At 53.2% G+C, this 16,427-nt stretch overlaps 1 protein-coding gene across 1 annotated transcript; it reads right to left on the reverse strand.

The window, feature by feature from the left end:
• Positions 1–9,247: 9,247 nt before the first annotated feature.
• Positions 9,248–13,114, reverse strand: SLC32A1 (solute carrier family 32 member 1). Its single transcript, XM_049869744.1, has 2 exons — positions 12,722–13,114; positions 9,248–10,435 (listed from the first exon to the last, which is right to left on the reverse strand). The coding sequence occupies exons 1-2, from the start codon at positions 13,112–13,114 to the stop codon at positions 9,248–9,250; spliced, it is 1,581 nt and encodes a 526-aa protein (XP_049725701.1).
• Between the last annotated feature and the right edge of the window lie 3,313 nt (positions 13,115–16,427).

Raw genomic sequence — 16,427 nt, forward strand, 5'->3', positions numbered from 1 at the left:
GGTTCAATCTTCTTGTGATGCTTCCTGTGTCATTTAATAATTTCCCCATAGAATCCTTCAGTATTATAACTTGAGGCTTGAATTTTTTCTTCAGTTCTTTCAGCTTTAGAAATGCAGAGTGTGTTCTTCCCTTTGGTTTTCTATCTCCAGCTCTTTGCACATGTCATTATAATACTTTTCTTTGTCTTCTTGAGCCGCCCTTTGAAATCTTCTGTTCAGTTCTTTTACTTCATCATTTCTTCCTTTCACTTTAGCTACTTGATGTTTGTCTTAATCATCTAGTGCTGCTAGCTATAACAGAAATACCACAAGTGGATGGCTTTAACGAAGAGAAATTTATTCTCTCACTGTCTAGTAGGCTACAAGTCCAAAGTCAGGGAGTCAGCTCCAGGGGAAGGCTTTCTCTCTCTGTTGGCTCTGGGGGAAGGTCCTTGTCATCAGTCTTCCCTTGGTCTGGGAGCATCTCAGTCCAGGAACCTCAGGTCTGAAAGATGCGCTTTGCTCCCAGTGCTGCTTTCTTCGTGGTGTGAGGTCCCCTGTCTCTCTGCTTGCTTCGCTCTTTTATATCTCAGAAGAAATTGGCTTAAGACACTATCTAATCTTGTAGACTTCATCAATATAATTGCTGCTAATCCATCTTATTACATCCTAGTGATGGGATTTACAACACATAGGGAAGTCACATCAGATGAAAGATGGTAGACAATCATATAGTCATACAAGGGAATTATGACCTAGCCAAGTTGACAGATATTTTGGGGGGACACAATTCAATCCATGACAATGTTCAAGAACAAGCTTCAGAGTCTCTTCTGATATCCATTTTGGTCTTTTCTTGCTTTCCTGTCTTTTTAATGACCTCTTGCTTTCTTCATGTATGATGTCCTTGATGTCATTCCACAACTTGTCTGCTTCAGTCATTAGTGTTCAACATGTCAAATCTATTCTCGAGATGGTCTCTAAATTCAGGTGGGATATACTCAAGGACATACTTTGGCTCTTGTGGACTCGTTCTGATTTTCTTCAGTTTCAACTTGAACTTGCATAGGAGCAATTGATGATCTGTTCTGACTGATGATATTGAATTTTCCATCGTCTCTTTCCACAGATGTAGTTGATTTTATTCCTGTGTATTCCATCTGGCAAGGTCTAGGTGTATAGTTTATGTTGGTGCAAAAAGGTATTTGCAATGAAGAAGTCATTGGTCTTGCAAAATTCTATCAGGTGATCTCTGGCATTTTTTCTATCACCAAGGTCATATTTTCCAACTAATGATCCTTCTTCTTTGTTTCCAACTTTCACATTCCAATCTCCAGTAATTATCAATGCATCCTGATTGCATGTTCGATCAATTTCAGACTGCAGAAGTTGGTAAAAATCTTCAATTTCTTCATCTTTGGTCTCAGCAGTTGGTGCATAAATTTGAGTAATAGTCGTGTTAACTTAACTGGTCTTCCTTGTAGGTGTGTGGATATTATCCTATCACTGATAGCATTTTACTTCAGGTTAGATCTTGAAATGTTCTTTTTGACAATGAATGCAATGCCATTCCTGTCAAGTTGTCATTCCTGGCATAGTAGACCTAATGATTGTGTGATTCAAAGTGGACGGTACCAGTCCCTTTCAGCCCACTAATGCCTAGGATAGCGATGTTTACACGTTCCGTTGCTGGACATGTGGACGTTAAAGGTGCTTTCTGGTGAGATTTTAAAAGGAAATGATGAACCTGTGACTGGACACTGGGTGGAAGGTGATGCTTTTTGTTCAGTGGCAAAGAATTTGTCTGAATTATGTTCAAATATTTGGTGGAAGGTAGAACTTCTAAGTGATGAACTTGGATATTTGGCCAAGAAGATTTCTAGATAAGACCTTAAAGGGGCAGCATGGTTTCTCCTTGCCATTTACAATAGAATGCAGGAGGAATGAGATGCAAAATAAAACCAGAACTTAAAGATTTGGAAAATTCTTTCCGAACTAAGAGTATGTGTTCTAGGACTCTTAACTAAGCACATGACTCTACAGTGTTTTGTTAGAGAGATTAAGCTTGTGACTGATGGCTCTATTATACTACCTCAGCAGAAAATGCATCAGCTTAGACCAAAGGGGACAGAGACAGGACAAAATGAAGGAAAGCTGTCTGCCTCTTGGGATTCTACTCTTGCTCCTACCTGCTTACAGGGCAGGAAACAGACCAATGGAGCGACTTGGTTCCAAACATCTGATGACCTCCAAGAAAAGAGAAAGACCATCCCTGGAGCAGTTTGGAGATCAGCAGAACTGTTGGAAGGAGCACTGGAAGCACAGATGCCCCAGTTTCAAAGGTTAGAACTACCTGTCTCCTAGGTTTTAAAGGGTAGAGCCACAGCCTCCCAGGTTTCAAAGAGTCAGATCTCCACCAACTCAGTTCTGGAGTGTGGGGCTGCCGTTCAGGTGGGCCAAGAGGATGGGGTCACCCACCAAAGCTAAGGGGGTGGGGCAGCCATGCCCAAAGGGCAGAAGAACAGAGCCTACTGGGCCCAAGGGCATAGGGTTGCCACTTAGATGGACTAGAACGGGCCACCCAAAGCAGAGAGGGTGAGTTTTCCATAATAGTGTGCCTGGAAGGTGGGACCTCTATCCAGGACCAAGGGGCCTACACCCAGAATCCAGAAAGCATGGCCACCACCCATAGTCTGGAGGGCAGGGCCATTGCCCAGCTAATCTCAGAGAACAGAAGATTATTTGCAAGCCTTGAGAGCTAATGTAATTTGTTCTACTGAGTTTTGGACTTGCTTGGTGCTCCTCATCCTTCTTTCCCTCCAATTTCTCTCACATGTAATGTAAATATCTACTTGTGCCTGTTCCACCATTGTACTTTGGAAACAGGTAATTTGTATTCTAGATTCACAGATGAAGAGGAATTTTGCATCAGGACTGAATCCACCTAAAGCCTCACTCATGTTTGATTTAGACGATTCAGAAGATGAGATTTTGGACTTGGAGTTGAGTAATACTTTTGGGATGATGTGATGGGGTAGATGTGTTTTGCATGTGGGAAAGACATGAACTTGGGGGGCCAAACGGAATGTTATGGATTGAATTGTGTCCCCAAAAAATATGTATTATAAATTCTAACCCCTTTTATACTTGTGGTTAGATCTCACTTGGGAATGGGTTTTCTTTGTTATGTTAATGAGACAGTATTAAGTAACCCTGTGCCATTGAGTCAATTCTGATTCCGACTCATAGGACCCTATAGGACAGAGTTAAACTGCCCCATAGGGTTTCCAAGGAGCAGATGGTAGACTTGAACTGCCAAACTTTTGGTTAGCAGCCACACTCTTAACCACTGTGCCACCAGGGCTCCTATATTAGTATAGGGTGTGTTTTAAGTCAGCTTCTTTTGAAATATAAAAGAGCAGATTAAGCAACCAAGCAGGCAAGCATAAATGGAGGGGAAGATACAGAGCACATGATTGTCAAGGAATGGAGCAACAGAAGTTAAAAAGAGACAAGGACCTATCTGCAGAGTGGACAGAGAGAAAGCGCCTTCCCCTAGAGCCAGTGCCCTAAATTCGAACTTCTAGCCTCCTAAACTCTGAGAAAATAAATTTCTATTTGTGAAAGCCATCCACTTGTAGTATTTCTGTGATAGCAGCGCTAGATAACTACTTAAAAGGAAGAGCCCTGACACAGTATGAATGTATTAGAGGTTTTCTTGTATTAGAGATTTTTGCTAAGCAGCTTTATATTATGAAAAGCTTATTACCACTGAAGGCACACAAGGTTCTATCCTGTTGGGGGTCCTCTGAGACAGCTTGTAGAATAGACCTCAAATAATCCCACTGGGACTGGGGACAGGCATTTGTCCCCAATTGACTGATTGTTGGGGAGCTATTAACTCCCCACAATTCTCAGCTATGCTCCCAAGTATCCTAGAACGCTCTCAGGCAGAGAAGAGAGACAGATGGAGGCACTTGTGGTGGTTCACTGTCAGATTTCTGAGACACGTTCACAGATTCAGGTGACCTCAGGTGAGTCTATGGTATATGGGGCAGAGCAATGACAATTGCCATAGGTTATGTCTGCTTTGTGTACTAGTGCATCCCCAGGACCTAGAATAATCCTTAGTCCAGTGTGTGGGTTATGTCGTTGGGTGCCTTCAAGCAACCCATGTGGCAGAGTAGAACTGCCCCAAAAGGTTTTCTTGGCTGTAATATTCACACAGCAGATCACAAGGCCTTTCTCCCACGGAGCTCCTGGTTGGTCCCTGCAGACCTTTAGGTTAGCAGCTGAGCGTTTAACCATTGTGCCACCACGGCTTTTGTGTGGCTTATTAAAAAAAAAAAAAACTCGTTGCTGTCAAGTTGATCCCAACTCATAGCAATCCTATAACAACCTCATAGTGGGTATGTCATGGATTGAACTATGTCCCCCCAAAATATCTGTCAACTTGGCTAGGTCATGATTCCCAGTACTGTGTGATTGTCTACTATTTTGTCATCTGATGTGATTTTCCTGTGTGTTGTAAATCCTATCACTATGATGTTAATGAGATGGGTTGGCGGCAGCTATATTGATGAGATCTACAAGGCTAGATTGTGTCATAAGCCAATCTCTTTTGAGATATTAAAGAGAGAAGTGAGCAGAGAAATGGGGACTTCATACCACCAAGAAAGCAGCACCGGGAGCAGAGCGCATCCTTTGGACCCAGGGTCCATGCTCCTGAGAAGCTCCTTGACCAGGGGAAGATTGATGACAAGGACCTTGCTCCAGAGCTGATGCCTTTCTCCAGAGAGAGAAAGCCTTCCCCTGGAGCTGATGCCTTTAATTTGACTTGTAGCCTACTAGACTGTGAGAGAATACATTTCTTCTTGTTAAAGCCATCCACTTGTGGTATTTCTGTTTTAGCAGTGCTAGATGACTAAGACAGAGTGCTTAATCAACATAAGTAAATTCTGTGTGCCTACCGGACCTTGTGTCAGGTACCCAATAATACTAGGAATTTAACCCTTTAACTTTTCTCTCCCTTCTGACTATGTAAAGTCAGTCCCCCATCTCCTGCACCATCCCCTCAGCAGCTCCTCTTTCTTCTCCCCTGGTTTCTGTCCCAGCAGGGTCTCTGGGAGTCCCTGGAAGTATGAAGCCCATATATGGCTGGCCCTTAACACTGTTGGATCATCCTGCTGGTTTTCCTAGCCAGAGGCCCTCCCTTACCCGACCCCTCCTGGATCCCACGGATGGCAGTGGTAGCACCCACAGGATCACTGTGGAATCAGTTGTAGCCAGAGTCCTGAAAAGACTCTATCCAAACTTCTAGGGGGTAGAGCTCATCTCCCAAGCCCTACCTCACACCTAAGACCAGGGCAAGGGTGAGGCAAGTGAAGCACTTTCTTTGCCTCAAGAACAAAATTTAAGTGGGTGCCAGAAAATTCAATAATCAAGATAATGTTTTCATGCAACATTTTTGAAATATCAAAAGGCAAAAGCCTATGATAAACAAAATACAATTTGAAATAAAGACAGGATCGGTGTTACGGATTTTTCTATTTGCCTCAAACTCCAATATGGTGGATGACCCAACACTGCATTGCTACTGACCAGTGCTATCTGAATGGCACTGTTACTGATTCCGCATGGGTAACTCGGGGGGGGGGGGGGGGAGTATACTGAGGTCTGCAACTTACTTTGAAATGCACAGGCACAAAAAAGTAACATGGGTTGTCGCTTGGATAGATAACCCAAAACCCAGTGCCATCGGGATAGATGAACTATTGTAAAATGTTCACTGTTCAGACTAGGTGGTGGGTGTATGGGTATTTGTTGTAAAATTCTTTCAACTTTTTTGTATATTAGAAATTTTTCGTAATAATGGAGAAAAAAAAAGCCAAGGATACACAAGACTGGCTCCCTGGGGTCAAGCCAGCTCCACCCTTAAATCTCTGGGTGTCCATGGGCTGGTGGGGACCTCAGACCCCCTCCAGGCCTCAGTACCTACCTCACCCTCATACTCAGTGAGGACTGAGCCCTCCCCTCTGCTACCTTCTCCACCAAAGCCTCTCTCTGTCCCTTGTTTTTGAGGTCTCCCAGGAATAGCAAGGCCCAGATCCTCTCCACTTCCTCACTCATACCCACCGGGCCTATTTGACTCTCTCCCTCCCTCCAAGGCCTCTAAGCGGGGAAACATGACAGTCCCTGGGATAGGAGATGTCATTTACAAAAGGATGTTCAATAATATAAAATCCTGTTTGGAAAGGAACGACAAAAAGCCCATTTTTGAAATAATGAGGACCTAAAACAGCTTTAGAGATAAGCAATAATTTTCAACTGGGCGGGCCGGGGGAGGAGGCACGAAGCACTTAGGGATCTGGGGTGTGTGCGAAAGAAGTTACCCAAATTCTAAAGGTGGAGTACTCTCTCCCGGTGCCCTCAGCGCGCTCTCTCGCCGCTGGGGGGCGGGCTGGCCGTCTCCGGACCGTGGTCCTCCGAAGTGGCGCCGATTGCTGGATTTCTCTGGCGGCACGGGTCTTGGTGGTTCGGCGTCGAGCTCTCAGCGCGCCGGGCTGAGTGCTCCGGTGGGGACAGTTTTCCGGGATCCGCGGCGTATCGAGCCAGGACGCACCGAAAGAATTGATGAGAACCAATGCGAGCCCTGGGGACTGGCGTGGATAAACCCTCTCCTCCTCAGTTCGACCCCCGAACCGAGCCTTGGCAAGCCCTATCAGCTCCCGCGGACTCGGAGAGTGAGGAGAGCTTAGGAGTTCTTCCTTTTAGCTCCTACCCAGGGACTGAGCCAGGCACTTCCGGGGGGAGGGTGAAATTGAAGATGGTTCCCATCTATTCTTCTCCCTATTTTTCCCAGCAGCCTAATTGCAGGTCTGCGGATTGGTGTCCCACTGACGAGGGTCCGGAGTTCGCTTTGGGGCGTCCAGGGGACTGTTTCTGCTACCTCTGCCACCCTCAGGACCCACCCTTGGGGACCCCGGCTCCGGCAAGCTGAGCACAAAGCCCGGAGTGGAGCCAGGCGAGCCCGAGGAGGCGGCAGCCGCGGTCCGGGGCCTGTCTGGATTACGTTGTCCTTTTAAAGACGGGAAGGACAGAGCTGGTGCAGCGTGACGCGCCCACCTTCCCTCCCACTGCAGATGGCCGGGTTTTTTCGCAGGGCTGCAGACTGCGCTCGCACTCAGCGCGCATCCCGGGGCGATGGACCCGCTGAGAAGCGGTGGGGAGATGGGCCAGGGAGGTGACCAATCTGTCCCGCAGGACTGGGAGACATCTGTGGGCGTCGAAGGACGGAAAGCTGAAGACCCTCCGATCAGCCCCGGACCCAGAGCGCGCGAAGATACTGACAAAGGATGATGAGGCCAACAACAGTGGGCATCTCAAATGGCCTGTTTAAAACGTCAGAGCCACGGCGGCCGGGCGAGGGCGGCGGATCTTGTCCCCCCTCTCCCACTCCCGTTCTGTGGCCGCAGAACCAGGGTGGTGCGAGGTTACCGCTGTCGCATGTGCGTCACGGAGTAAGGAGTAAGCCCACACGGATCTTCTACACACAGGTCAAAGGCTCTCACACAGTATAGACGCGGCCTCCCCCCCCCCCCCCACACACATATCTTCATACAGACTCGCTCTCTCCTTCACACACCACACACACACTCAGGCCCCGTTAAGCTGGCAGTTCTCTGATTTTTTTCCTGTGCCCTGAGCGCACCTGGATAAATCATTCCAAACGTGGCGGCTCTGGCAGTGACAGAGGACCGGGAAAAGTACCCAGCTGTCCTTCACTCAGGCTCCCACCTGGAGTCTGGCCCAGACGCCCTTCCAAACCACCTCCGGCCTGGCGCTCTGGGGCTGTGGATTCTAAACAGCCAGGTCTTTGGGCAGTGGCTGTGTGAAGCCCAGCTTGGACATGAGGGGCGATTCTATGGGGTGAGAGATGCGAGAAAGGTGGGCTGGGGGGCTGGCCCCAGGTGGGAAAATACACAGCCTGCTGCTGACAACCTGTGCTTTTCAGAGCCTGCTGTCATTTTGTGGATCTCTGGGTGTCCTTGTTTATTGCCTGTGTCCCCACTACTAGACTGTAGGCTACAGGAGAGTAGGGCTGAGTTTTTTCACCTGCATTTTGCACAGTCCCAGCCCTGAGGCGCTGTCTATATATTGAACAATCGTCTAGGGCTTTGTACATAAAAGCTCTTTTTTTAGGATTGGAGTCTGACAGCCTCCACCAAATTCTCAAGTGGATCTGACCCCCGGGCAAGTTTTGGAACAAACCTTGTCTGGTGGCTGGGGGCCGAAATAGCTGCCTCACCAAAATAACTCGGCCAGCTTGTTCCTTTCCCTGCGTCCCCAGACACCTCGAGTGTGTCCCTCTTGGTGCTCGGGTGCGAACCAACCTCCGAGCTCCCTGGGGGCCCTTTAAGCACGGTCGCTGCTCCACTCGTGGAGCGCGAACTCGCCTCCCACCGCGCGGGGGTTTCCGGCCGGTGAGAAGGTGCAGAACTGACAGACGATGCCGCGCGCACCTTTGTTTCTTCTTTATTTGCGGATATAATTATGCACCGCACTCTAAATTATAGATTTTTTTTTCTGATATACATTTCATCGTATTCACCACGAGCACATCACACGCACAGTAGAACAGTTCCACAATCTGATAAATTGCACACGATGAGTTTGGATTCCTGAAAACTGGCAGGCAAGCCGGCCCCGCCGTGGCTCCTCGCCTCTCCGCTTCGTCTAAGGAAATCGCCCACCCGAAACAGATATCCTGGCCAGCCTTTCCCGCTGCACGGTTGAAATGTCTCCGGAATGCGAAGCGCTCTTGCTGGAAATGACTGGACGCTGCAGAGTCCGAGCACTGGATGGCTGCGAAATGTCCCCCCAAGGTCAAGCTCCAGCGCCTGCGAGCTGCGTCCCCTCTTCCTCCCTTCCCTGCCCCCTTTGCGGCTGGGACTGAAGTATCGAGGCCGCTCCCGGAAGGACTGAAAACCCTGCCCACAAATGCGCCCCGCCTCCTCTCCCAAACCAGGGCGTTGTGGAAAAGAAAGGGCAACAGAAACGCAGACCGGATGAATCGCGGATCCCGATCCCCCCACCCTACCCCACCCCCATCCCCAAATAATCAGAAACTAGGAACCAGAGATGTTGAAAGCTTGGCTTCCCAAGCGCGGCGGCAGGGCGCAAGGGGCTGACGAGGGTGGGCGGGGTAGGGGGATTGGTGGGGGGGGAAGTGGGGTGGGGGGGAGCAGCCAGGGGGCGCCCTTGGGCCCTAGTCCTCCGCGTTGGTTCGGTACGCCTCGATGAGGCCCTCGAGAGAGTGTATGAAGCCGGACACGCTGCAGATCCCGCCGATGACGAAGATAGCAACGTCGAAGAAGACTTGGTGCCACAACAGCTTGCGCCAGAGCAGGCGCAGGTGGAAGAGGCTGGGCAGCAGGAAGCAGAGGCCAGCGCCGGTAAGGCTGCCGGTGAGGCCCATGAGCAGCGCAAAGTGCGGCACGTAGATGGCCATGAGCAGCGTGAAGACCACGAGCGCGCAGCGCAGCGTTAGTCCCCACGACTTGAGGCGCCCGTCGCCTCCGTAGCAAGCGGGGAAGAAGGCGCGGCTGCCCTCCTGGAAGAGCGACTTCTCCAGCACCTCGACAGCAGCGAAGAAAGGCAGCGGGTAGGACAACAGCGCCTTGGCCACCAGGAATATGTTGACCACGGCGCGGATGGAGCCCGGCAGGTTATCCGTGATGACCTCCTTGGTTTCGTCGGCCCAGGTGAGGTAGGCTACGAGCGCGAAGAGACCCTTGAGGACGCAAGCGGCGATGTGCGTCCAGTTCATCATGCAGTGGAACTCGCTGGGCTGCTGCATGTTGCCCTCGAGCGAAGGCAGGAAGATCTGCGACGTGTAGCTGAACACAATGATGCCAATGGAGATGGGGAACTTCTTGACGTCGATATAGAACTTGACCTTTTCCCAGGCCCAGTCGCGCGCCCGCGATAAGCAGTAGGCGATGACCAGGATGTTGATGACGAAGTGGGCCAGAGTGCACAGCAGGCTGAACTTGGACACGGCCTTGAGGTTCTTGAGGAAGGCGCAGGGCAGCAGCACGGCCGTGGCGATGATAGACCAGGACTTCTGCGACACTGGCAGCCCCGGGAAGCTGTTGTACATGAGGTTGCCGCTCACCACCACGTACAGGATGCATGTCATGACCAGCTCGATGATCTGTGCCACATTTACCACGCGACCGCCCAGCGTAGGGAAGCGTGGCGCACAGCACGCGTTGGCAATGGCCACGTAAGAGTCCCGCACGCGCACCACCTCGCCGTCCTCGTTCTCCTCGTACAGGCACGCGATGAGGATCTTGCCGGTGTAGCAGCACACGACAGCGGCGAAGATGATGAGGAACAACCCCAAGTAGCCGCCGTGCAGGATGGCATAGGGCAGGCCCAGCACGAACATGCCCTGTGGAGCGGAGAGGCAACCAGACGGGGGCGCTCAGCGGACGCGGCATTGGAAGGGGGGCCCCGGGGGCGTGGCTTAAGGGTATGGCCGGAAGGGGGCGCTAAAGAGAGCGAGAGTTGGGCTTGCGCCTCTGGAGAGGAGGATTAAGGGTAGGCTGGAAAAAGGGTGCAGAGGGACCTAGTGGGGAGCCTGGGTGTTGAATCGCATATGGAGAGGCAGGTATTTAGGGGCAGGACTGAAAAGGAAAAGTGCGCGAATGTCTGGGAGGTGGAGAAGGCGCTGAGGGTGGCGAAGCGACCAACAGGGAAAGGAAATGAGATACTTGGAGGTAGTTCCTGGGAATGGGACCAGAAGTGAGGCCAGGGCCGAGAAGTGGAAGAGAGAAAACGGCTGGAGGGCGCTGAGAAAGGTAGAAAGCTAGGCCACTTCGGGGAGGAGGGGGGAGGGAGGAAGGGATTTAAAATGTGGCTGAAGTGGGGAGCTGTGGGGGAAACGGGGATACTCAAGACCGAGCCCGAGAAGGAAACGGTAAAGGCGGCAGTGAGGCGAAAGGAGATGGGTTAGGTAGGAAGAGGAGCTGAGCGTGGGCGGAGCCACAGGGAAGCCAGAGGAGAAGGAGACTGGGCAAACGCTTCCGTGGGGCGCCTTTTAGAAGGGGCGGGACCAGCGACGTTGGGGAGAAGCGGGGGGCAGTGTTGGCCGTAGGGAGTCTTAAGGCAAGGCCGGTGTTGGGTTGGGTTTAAGGGAAGGAGACTAAGTCAGGGTGGTAGAGGCAAACAGTTGGTGGGGTCTACGGGGGAGGGGGGAAAGGGTGAGCAGGCGCTGCGCAAAAGGCCAGGTAGAGCCTGAGGGATCTAGAGCCATAAGCGGTGGATGACTGCGGAAGATGGGCTTACAATCTACAGGGGAAGAAAAGCTAACGAAATCCGGGGTCTTGGAGGCCTAAGGGCCTCCAGTCTTCCGCCCTGGCCCCCCTCCAGGCCTACCGAACGCGGTCTTTTAAGGCGATCCGGACCACCGCGCAGGCAGCAACCAAGGCGGGTGCGGACCCCAGATCGCCGGTACCGCGTGGCCGTCTCGCGGTCGCCGGAGCTACAGGCGCCTCCAGTCAGGCCGCCTAGTCCTCAGGGCCCTGCGAAGCCCCTCTGAGCCCAGGCTCCGGAACAACCTCGCCAAGGCCTCCCGCTCCCAGAAAACCTAGTTTTGCGCCTCAACGACCGTGCGCTCCCGGGACCTGCCGGGACCAAGCCGGAGAACTCGGGGGCGCCTGGGGCTGCGGCCTCCTCCTCCCCTCGAGCCAAGGCCTTCCAGCCCCAGCCTGCACGCCGGGGTCGTTGTGCGGACTCCAAACCCGCTCCGGGCGGAGTTCGGCGCCGCTTGGTGGGGGGGTGGTGTCGTGGGAAGGGGTTGGGAGTCGAGAGGAAGGCTAGTGGGGCCCCCAGACCAGAGACCGTAATAAGCTTCGGGTGGGGGCTTGGTCAGGCTTGGTCTTGCTGCCTCTTTGCGGTGCAGCCGGGATTTCGGGCGAGAGAGGTGAGCCTGTGCGCAGGTAGTGCGGGGTGCCCCGGACTACATGTGCTAGTGTGCATGTCCCTAAAGGGCACACCTGAGGGTGCGGCTTGGGCTCTGTGGCATGAATCTGTGTGTGCGTTACGGTCAAATGCGTATATGTGTTTGGCATGTACAGGTATGTGCTTCTGTGTGTGGGGGGTGTAGGGGTGTAGCAGGTGCCTTTGGGGCTAGTTGTGTGGTCTATATATAGATGCATGTCGTGTGCACGCGTTTGTGGAGAGGGGGCCTGTGGACATGTTTGTCTGCCTATGTACGTGTGTGCGCGTGTCTGTGCGTGTGTCTCAGGGGAGGAGACTCCCAGCTCAGCAATTTCGTCCCGAAAATGCAGCTGTGAACCCATTCCGGAGACGCAGGCCATACCACTGCCTAGAATCCTGATTTTCTTTCTCCCTCAGCTCCCCCAACTCCTCCTCCGTTTCATGTTCTCCATTTTCCCTCTTTTACAGGGTCTGGGACATGTGTCTCTGGCTGCACCTCAGCCTGGCTGTCCTGCGGCAAGGGTCTTGGGAGGGGGACATGACCAGGGGCAGAGATCCCCTATCCAGCTGGGAGGGATGGGGGAAGGGGAGAGCCCAGGTACAGGAGGGGGTCCCGCGAACGAGATCACCCGGAGACTCGGTTCCGGGTAGAGCACGGCTCACAGGGTTGGAGGGCGGGATAGGGGGCCGACAGAGCTGGGAATCCCGCGGCGGGGGTGGTGCGTCCCGTGCTCACCTGGATGGCGTTGGTCACGTTCCAGCCCGCCTCCCACGCCGTGATCTTGGGCTTGTCTTGGCCCCCGAACTCGCCACCAGCCCCCACGGTCTGGTCCTTGGAGCCCGAGGGCGGCAGGGGCGCGCCGCCGCCGCGCTGGTAATGGATGTCTCCCTCGACAGGCGGCTCAGCGCCCTCGTCCCCGCAGGGCTCGCCCTCGGCTTTCAGGATGTCCATCTGCAGGCCCTGTCGGTGCTCAAAGTCGAGGTCATCGCAGTGCGCGAAGCCCACCGCCTCCTCGTCTGTGGCCGCCTGAAAGCCCATCCTGGCAAACATGCCGCTCACCTTGGCCTGGGACTTGTTGGACACGGACGTGGCCACGTTGGACAGCTTGCTGCGGAGCAGGGTGGCCATGGCGGCGGCGGGGCCTGAGGGGGCTTGGGGAAGGACAGAAGGGGCCGAGAACGCGGGGACGAAGCGGCGAGGGCCGGGCACACGAGGTCGCTATCTGGGCTCGCTCTCCCCGCGGCGCCCCGGGGCGCTCCGGCTCATGACCCTCTGGCTGGTGCTCGAGGCTCGCTTCGGGTCGGACCAGGCTGGCGGGCAAGTGGCAGGGCTGGCGGAGCGACGGCGGCGAGTGCACTGCGGAGCTGCCGCGGGGTGCGGGCTGGGCTGTTGAGGCTGGCGGCGGCGTCAGAGCTGCTACGCGAGGCTGGCGCGGCGCCCCCACCCGTGCGCAGCCCTGTGAGCTCCCGCCCCTCGGAATCGGCGGGGTGAGGGTTGCAGAGGGGGAAACACCGGGAGGCAGGGGGCATGGGGTGGGGGCGAGTAGGAGAGAAAGGGGCACGAAGGGATTCAGGAGAAGGGAGATGGGGCAGGAGAAGGGCGCCCTTGGGAAGGAGGCAGGAGGGAGTGCACGGAGAAGGAGGGGTGCGAAGGGCGGGAGTGCGGGGCCGGAGTGCTGCATTTCTGGGGGAGGTGCTAAGCTCTCATCCAGGCCCTTCCCATCTCAACGCCGCAGGGGGTGGGGAGCGGGCTGATTCTCGCGGCCGAGACCACCCCATCCAGAGTCCCGGAACCGCGCAGCCCCAGATCCTTTAGCCAAGGACTCGCCTGTGCGCCTAGGAAGCCAACACGACCGAATTGCTCGTCTCCGGCGGCGCGGGCCGTCTGGGCGTCAGTTGTCTCCCTCGCACCCATCACTGGCTCTTAAGCCTGGCCGCAAGCCCCCCTTGAGGGCAGAGGAGTCTGGCGTAGGCCACTCTCAATAATGTCCCGCCCCGGGCTCGGTCTCTGGGTCTGTCTCCGCGCGTCCAGGGACTCCGCGATGGAAGCAATTTTGCGGGTCACTCGCTCACCAACGGCTCTCCAAATGTCTGCGGAAAGGAGGCGAAAGGTTTTCTTTTAGCTTTCTTTTCGTTTCGAGGGGAAGAGAGGGAGCTGGAAGGAGGCAGGACTCGGTGAGGACACCTCTCGATCGCTTCGTGGCGGGTCTGCGAATACCCATGCGGTAGTGAGGCGCAGATGGATTCCGGCGCCGAGCAAAGACAGGCTAGCCGCGCTGCGGACCCGGGACGCAGAGGCGCGCGGTGCGCTCTCGGCCGCTGCTGCCAGGGCCGTGGGAGCCTGGGCTGTTCCTGTTGAGTGGGGTCCGTGTGTTCGCGCGCGCGACTAAGAGAGACCGAGAAACAAAGACCGATACTGCATCAGATATTGCTACGGGCTGGATCTGTGAGTGACTGCGAGGGTAAGGTTTTGTAACCATGTGTATTTTGTCAATGTGTAGTTATATGCCCTTTTGAGTCAGTGTGTTTGCCAGAAGCACATACATGTCCCTGAGCGTAGGTTGTGTGCTGAATTGCGTGTGTATATGTGTATCTGCGTTCTTGCCTGTGTGAGCCCTTTTGTAGATGTGTCTCTGTGGGGGTGCGCTGTTTCCGTGGCCCCTTCGTGTGCCCCCAGCTGGGTTCCTGCCCTGACTCCTCCGGAGCAGTAAATCGTAGCTCTTGACCAGGCAGCCCCAGCTCTAGCAGCTGTGAGTGGGCGGGGTGGGGGTGAAGGAAAGGGGAAAGGAAGGGACCCCAATGCCCCCTGCTGAGGCCTTTTCTCTCTGGGAACTCCAGTGTTCTTGCAGTATTTCTAGATTAGCTCACGTCAGCGCACAAGTAGGGCGGCCTGAGGGCTTTGACCATAGAGTTGGAGCTTCCGGGACAAGACAGGCTTCCCTGCCAGCCCCTCTCCCTCAACCCTACAGCCTCCTGGAAGCTCCTCCCTAGACAGGGAAACTCCACCGTATTGGACAGAGAGGTGTTTCTAATTCCTCCCTAGGTAGTCCCTTAAATTCCCTCTGGAGCTCAGGAAAGCCCTAACCCCAGTTTGGCAGAAACCATCCTCTTAACCTGAGGAACTCTCCCCTCCCTCCAGCCACTGCGACAAAAAAAAAAAAAAAAAAAAGTCCCCATAGAGCCCTTCTCCAAACACAGACCCTCCAAGTCAGAGAACTCAGAACAAAGACAGGACAGAGACCCCCTCCTCCCCAAATAGAGATTGCCTCCTCCAAAGAAGCTCTGAAACAAAGCTGAACTTCTATCCCAAGATTAGCCCTGTCTAGAGAGACCTCCCTCCCCAACTCCCGAACCCCCTGCCCTCCATGCTAGAGAGAGATCCTTTCCCCTACAGATTCCTGAAAACAAAGATTTGTACCCGCTAACCCCAATCTCCTCTCCTCTGTTCCTGATGAAAGTCTTTTGGCCCACAGGGACCACCTGGGCAGAGACTTGTGTCTTTATAGGGTGCCCTAGTGCCCATCTAGCCCCACACACTTCCAGACCTTGAGATGGCTATTGATACGTTCTTTGATAAGTGAATCAATGGCATATGAATCCTTTGGTCATTGTTGATTTATGTGTGGGTTTTATGAAGATCCAGGTGCTTACCCTCTCTTTCATTATCCTGAATGATGCTTATTGCTTTTGGCACCTAGGTAGGCTGTGATGCTCTTTCATCAGGGTTAAAAACCCAAAAAAAACCATTGCCGCTTAAGTAGATTCCAACTCAAAGCAACCCTTCTTCAGGGCTGGGGGTGAGAAAGGGGGTCATTTATTCATTCATGTATTCATTCATTCTCATAGCCCTTATTATGCTTGCGACTCTTCTGGCTATTGGGGGAAGCACCAAGAGAGCTCAAGCATGGCCCCTCCCTCACTCCTCACCCCAATTCTTGGGTCTGGGAGGGACCTCAGAGAGCACCCAGCAACCACTTCTTGTCCTTCCATCCCTACCCACAGGTTCTTGTTTGGCGTTTGGCCATCTCACTGTCAAGAGAGATGAAATTTAAAGACAGATTCCAGCCCCCTGGCTATGATTGGATTCTAGCAGTTGGGGGAAGGAATGCTTCTGTTTCCCTCCTTTCCTTCTGTTTACAGTAAATACTGCTTCCCACGATGAAGGTGTCAAGCTCCCAAACAACCTACCCAGTATGGGAAAATCCTGCCCATCACATACTGTGTGGCATGGGGCTAGTTACTTAACTTATCTTAACCTCCATTTCTTCGTCAGTAAAATGGGAAAATAATAGTATGGCCTCATAGAGTTATTGAGAGAATGCAATGAGATGTATATAAAATGCCTAGCACATACGTAATACATGATAGCAGTTATTATTGTTGTTATTACTGTATCTGTTGGCTATTTGTCATTTTGGGCAAAAGTGCGTTTATGAGAAAGA

The sequence above is a fragment of the Elephas maximus genome, chromosome 25, assembly GCF_024166365.1.
Source record: "Elephas maximus indicus isolate mEleMax1 chromosome 25, mEleMax1 primary haplotype, whole genome shotgun sequence".
Taxonomy (NCBI): Eukaryota; Metazoa; Chordata; class Mammalia; order Proboscidea; family Elephantidae; genus Elephas; species Elephas maximus.

Bases quoted from the DNA above. Each gene is read 5' to 3' on its own strand.
- SLC32A1 (XM_049869744.1), bottom strand. From the start codon at position 13,114: ATGGCCACCCTGCTCCGCAGCAAGCTGTCCAACGTGGCCACGTCCGTG. The intron at 10,436-12,721 runs GTGAGCACGGGA...TCCGCTCCACAG, and splicing joins ACGTGACCAACGCCATCCAG to GGCATGTTCGTGCTGGGCCT.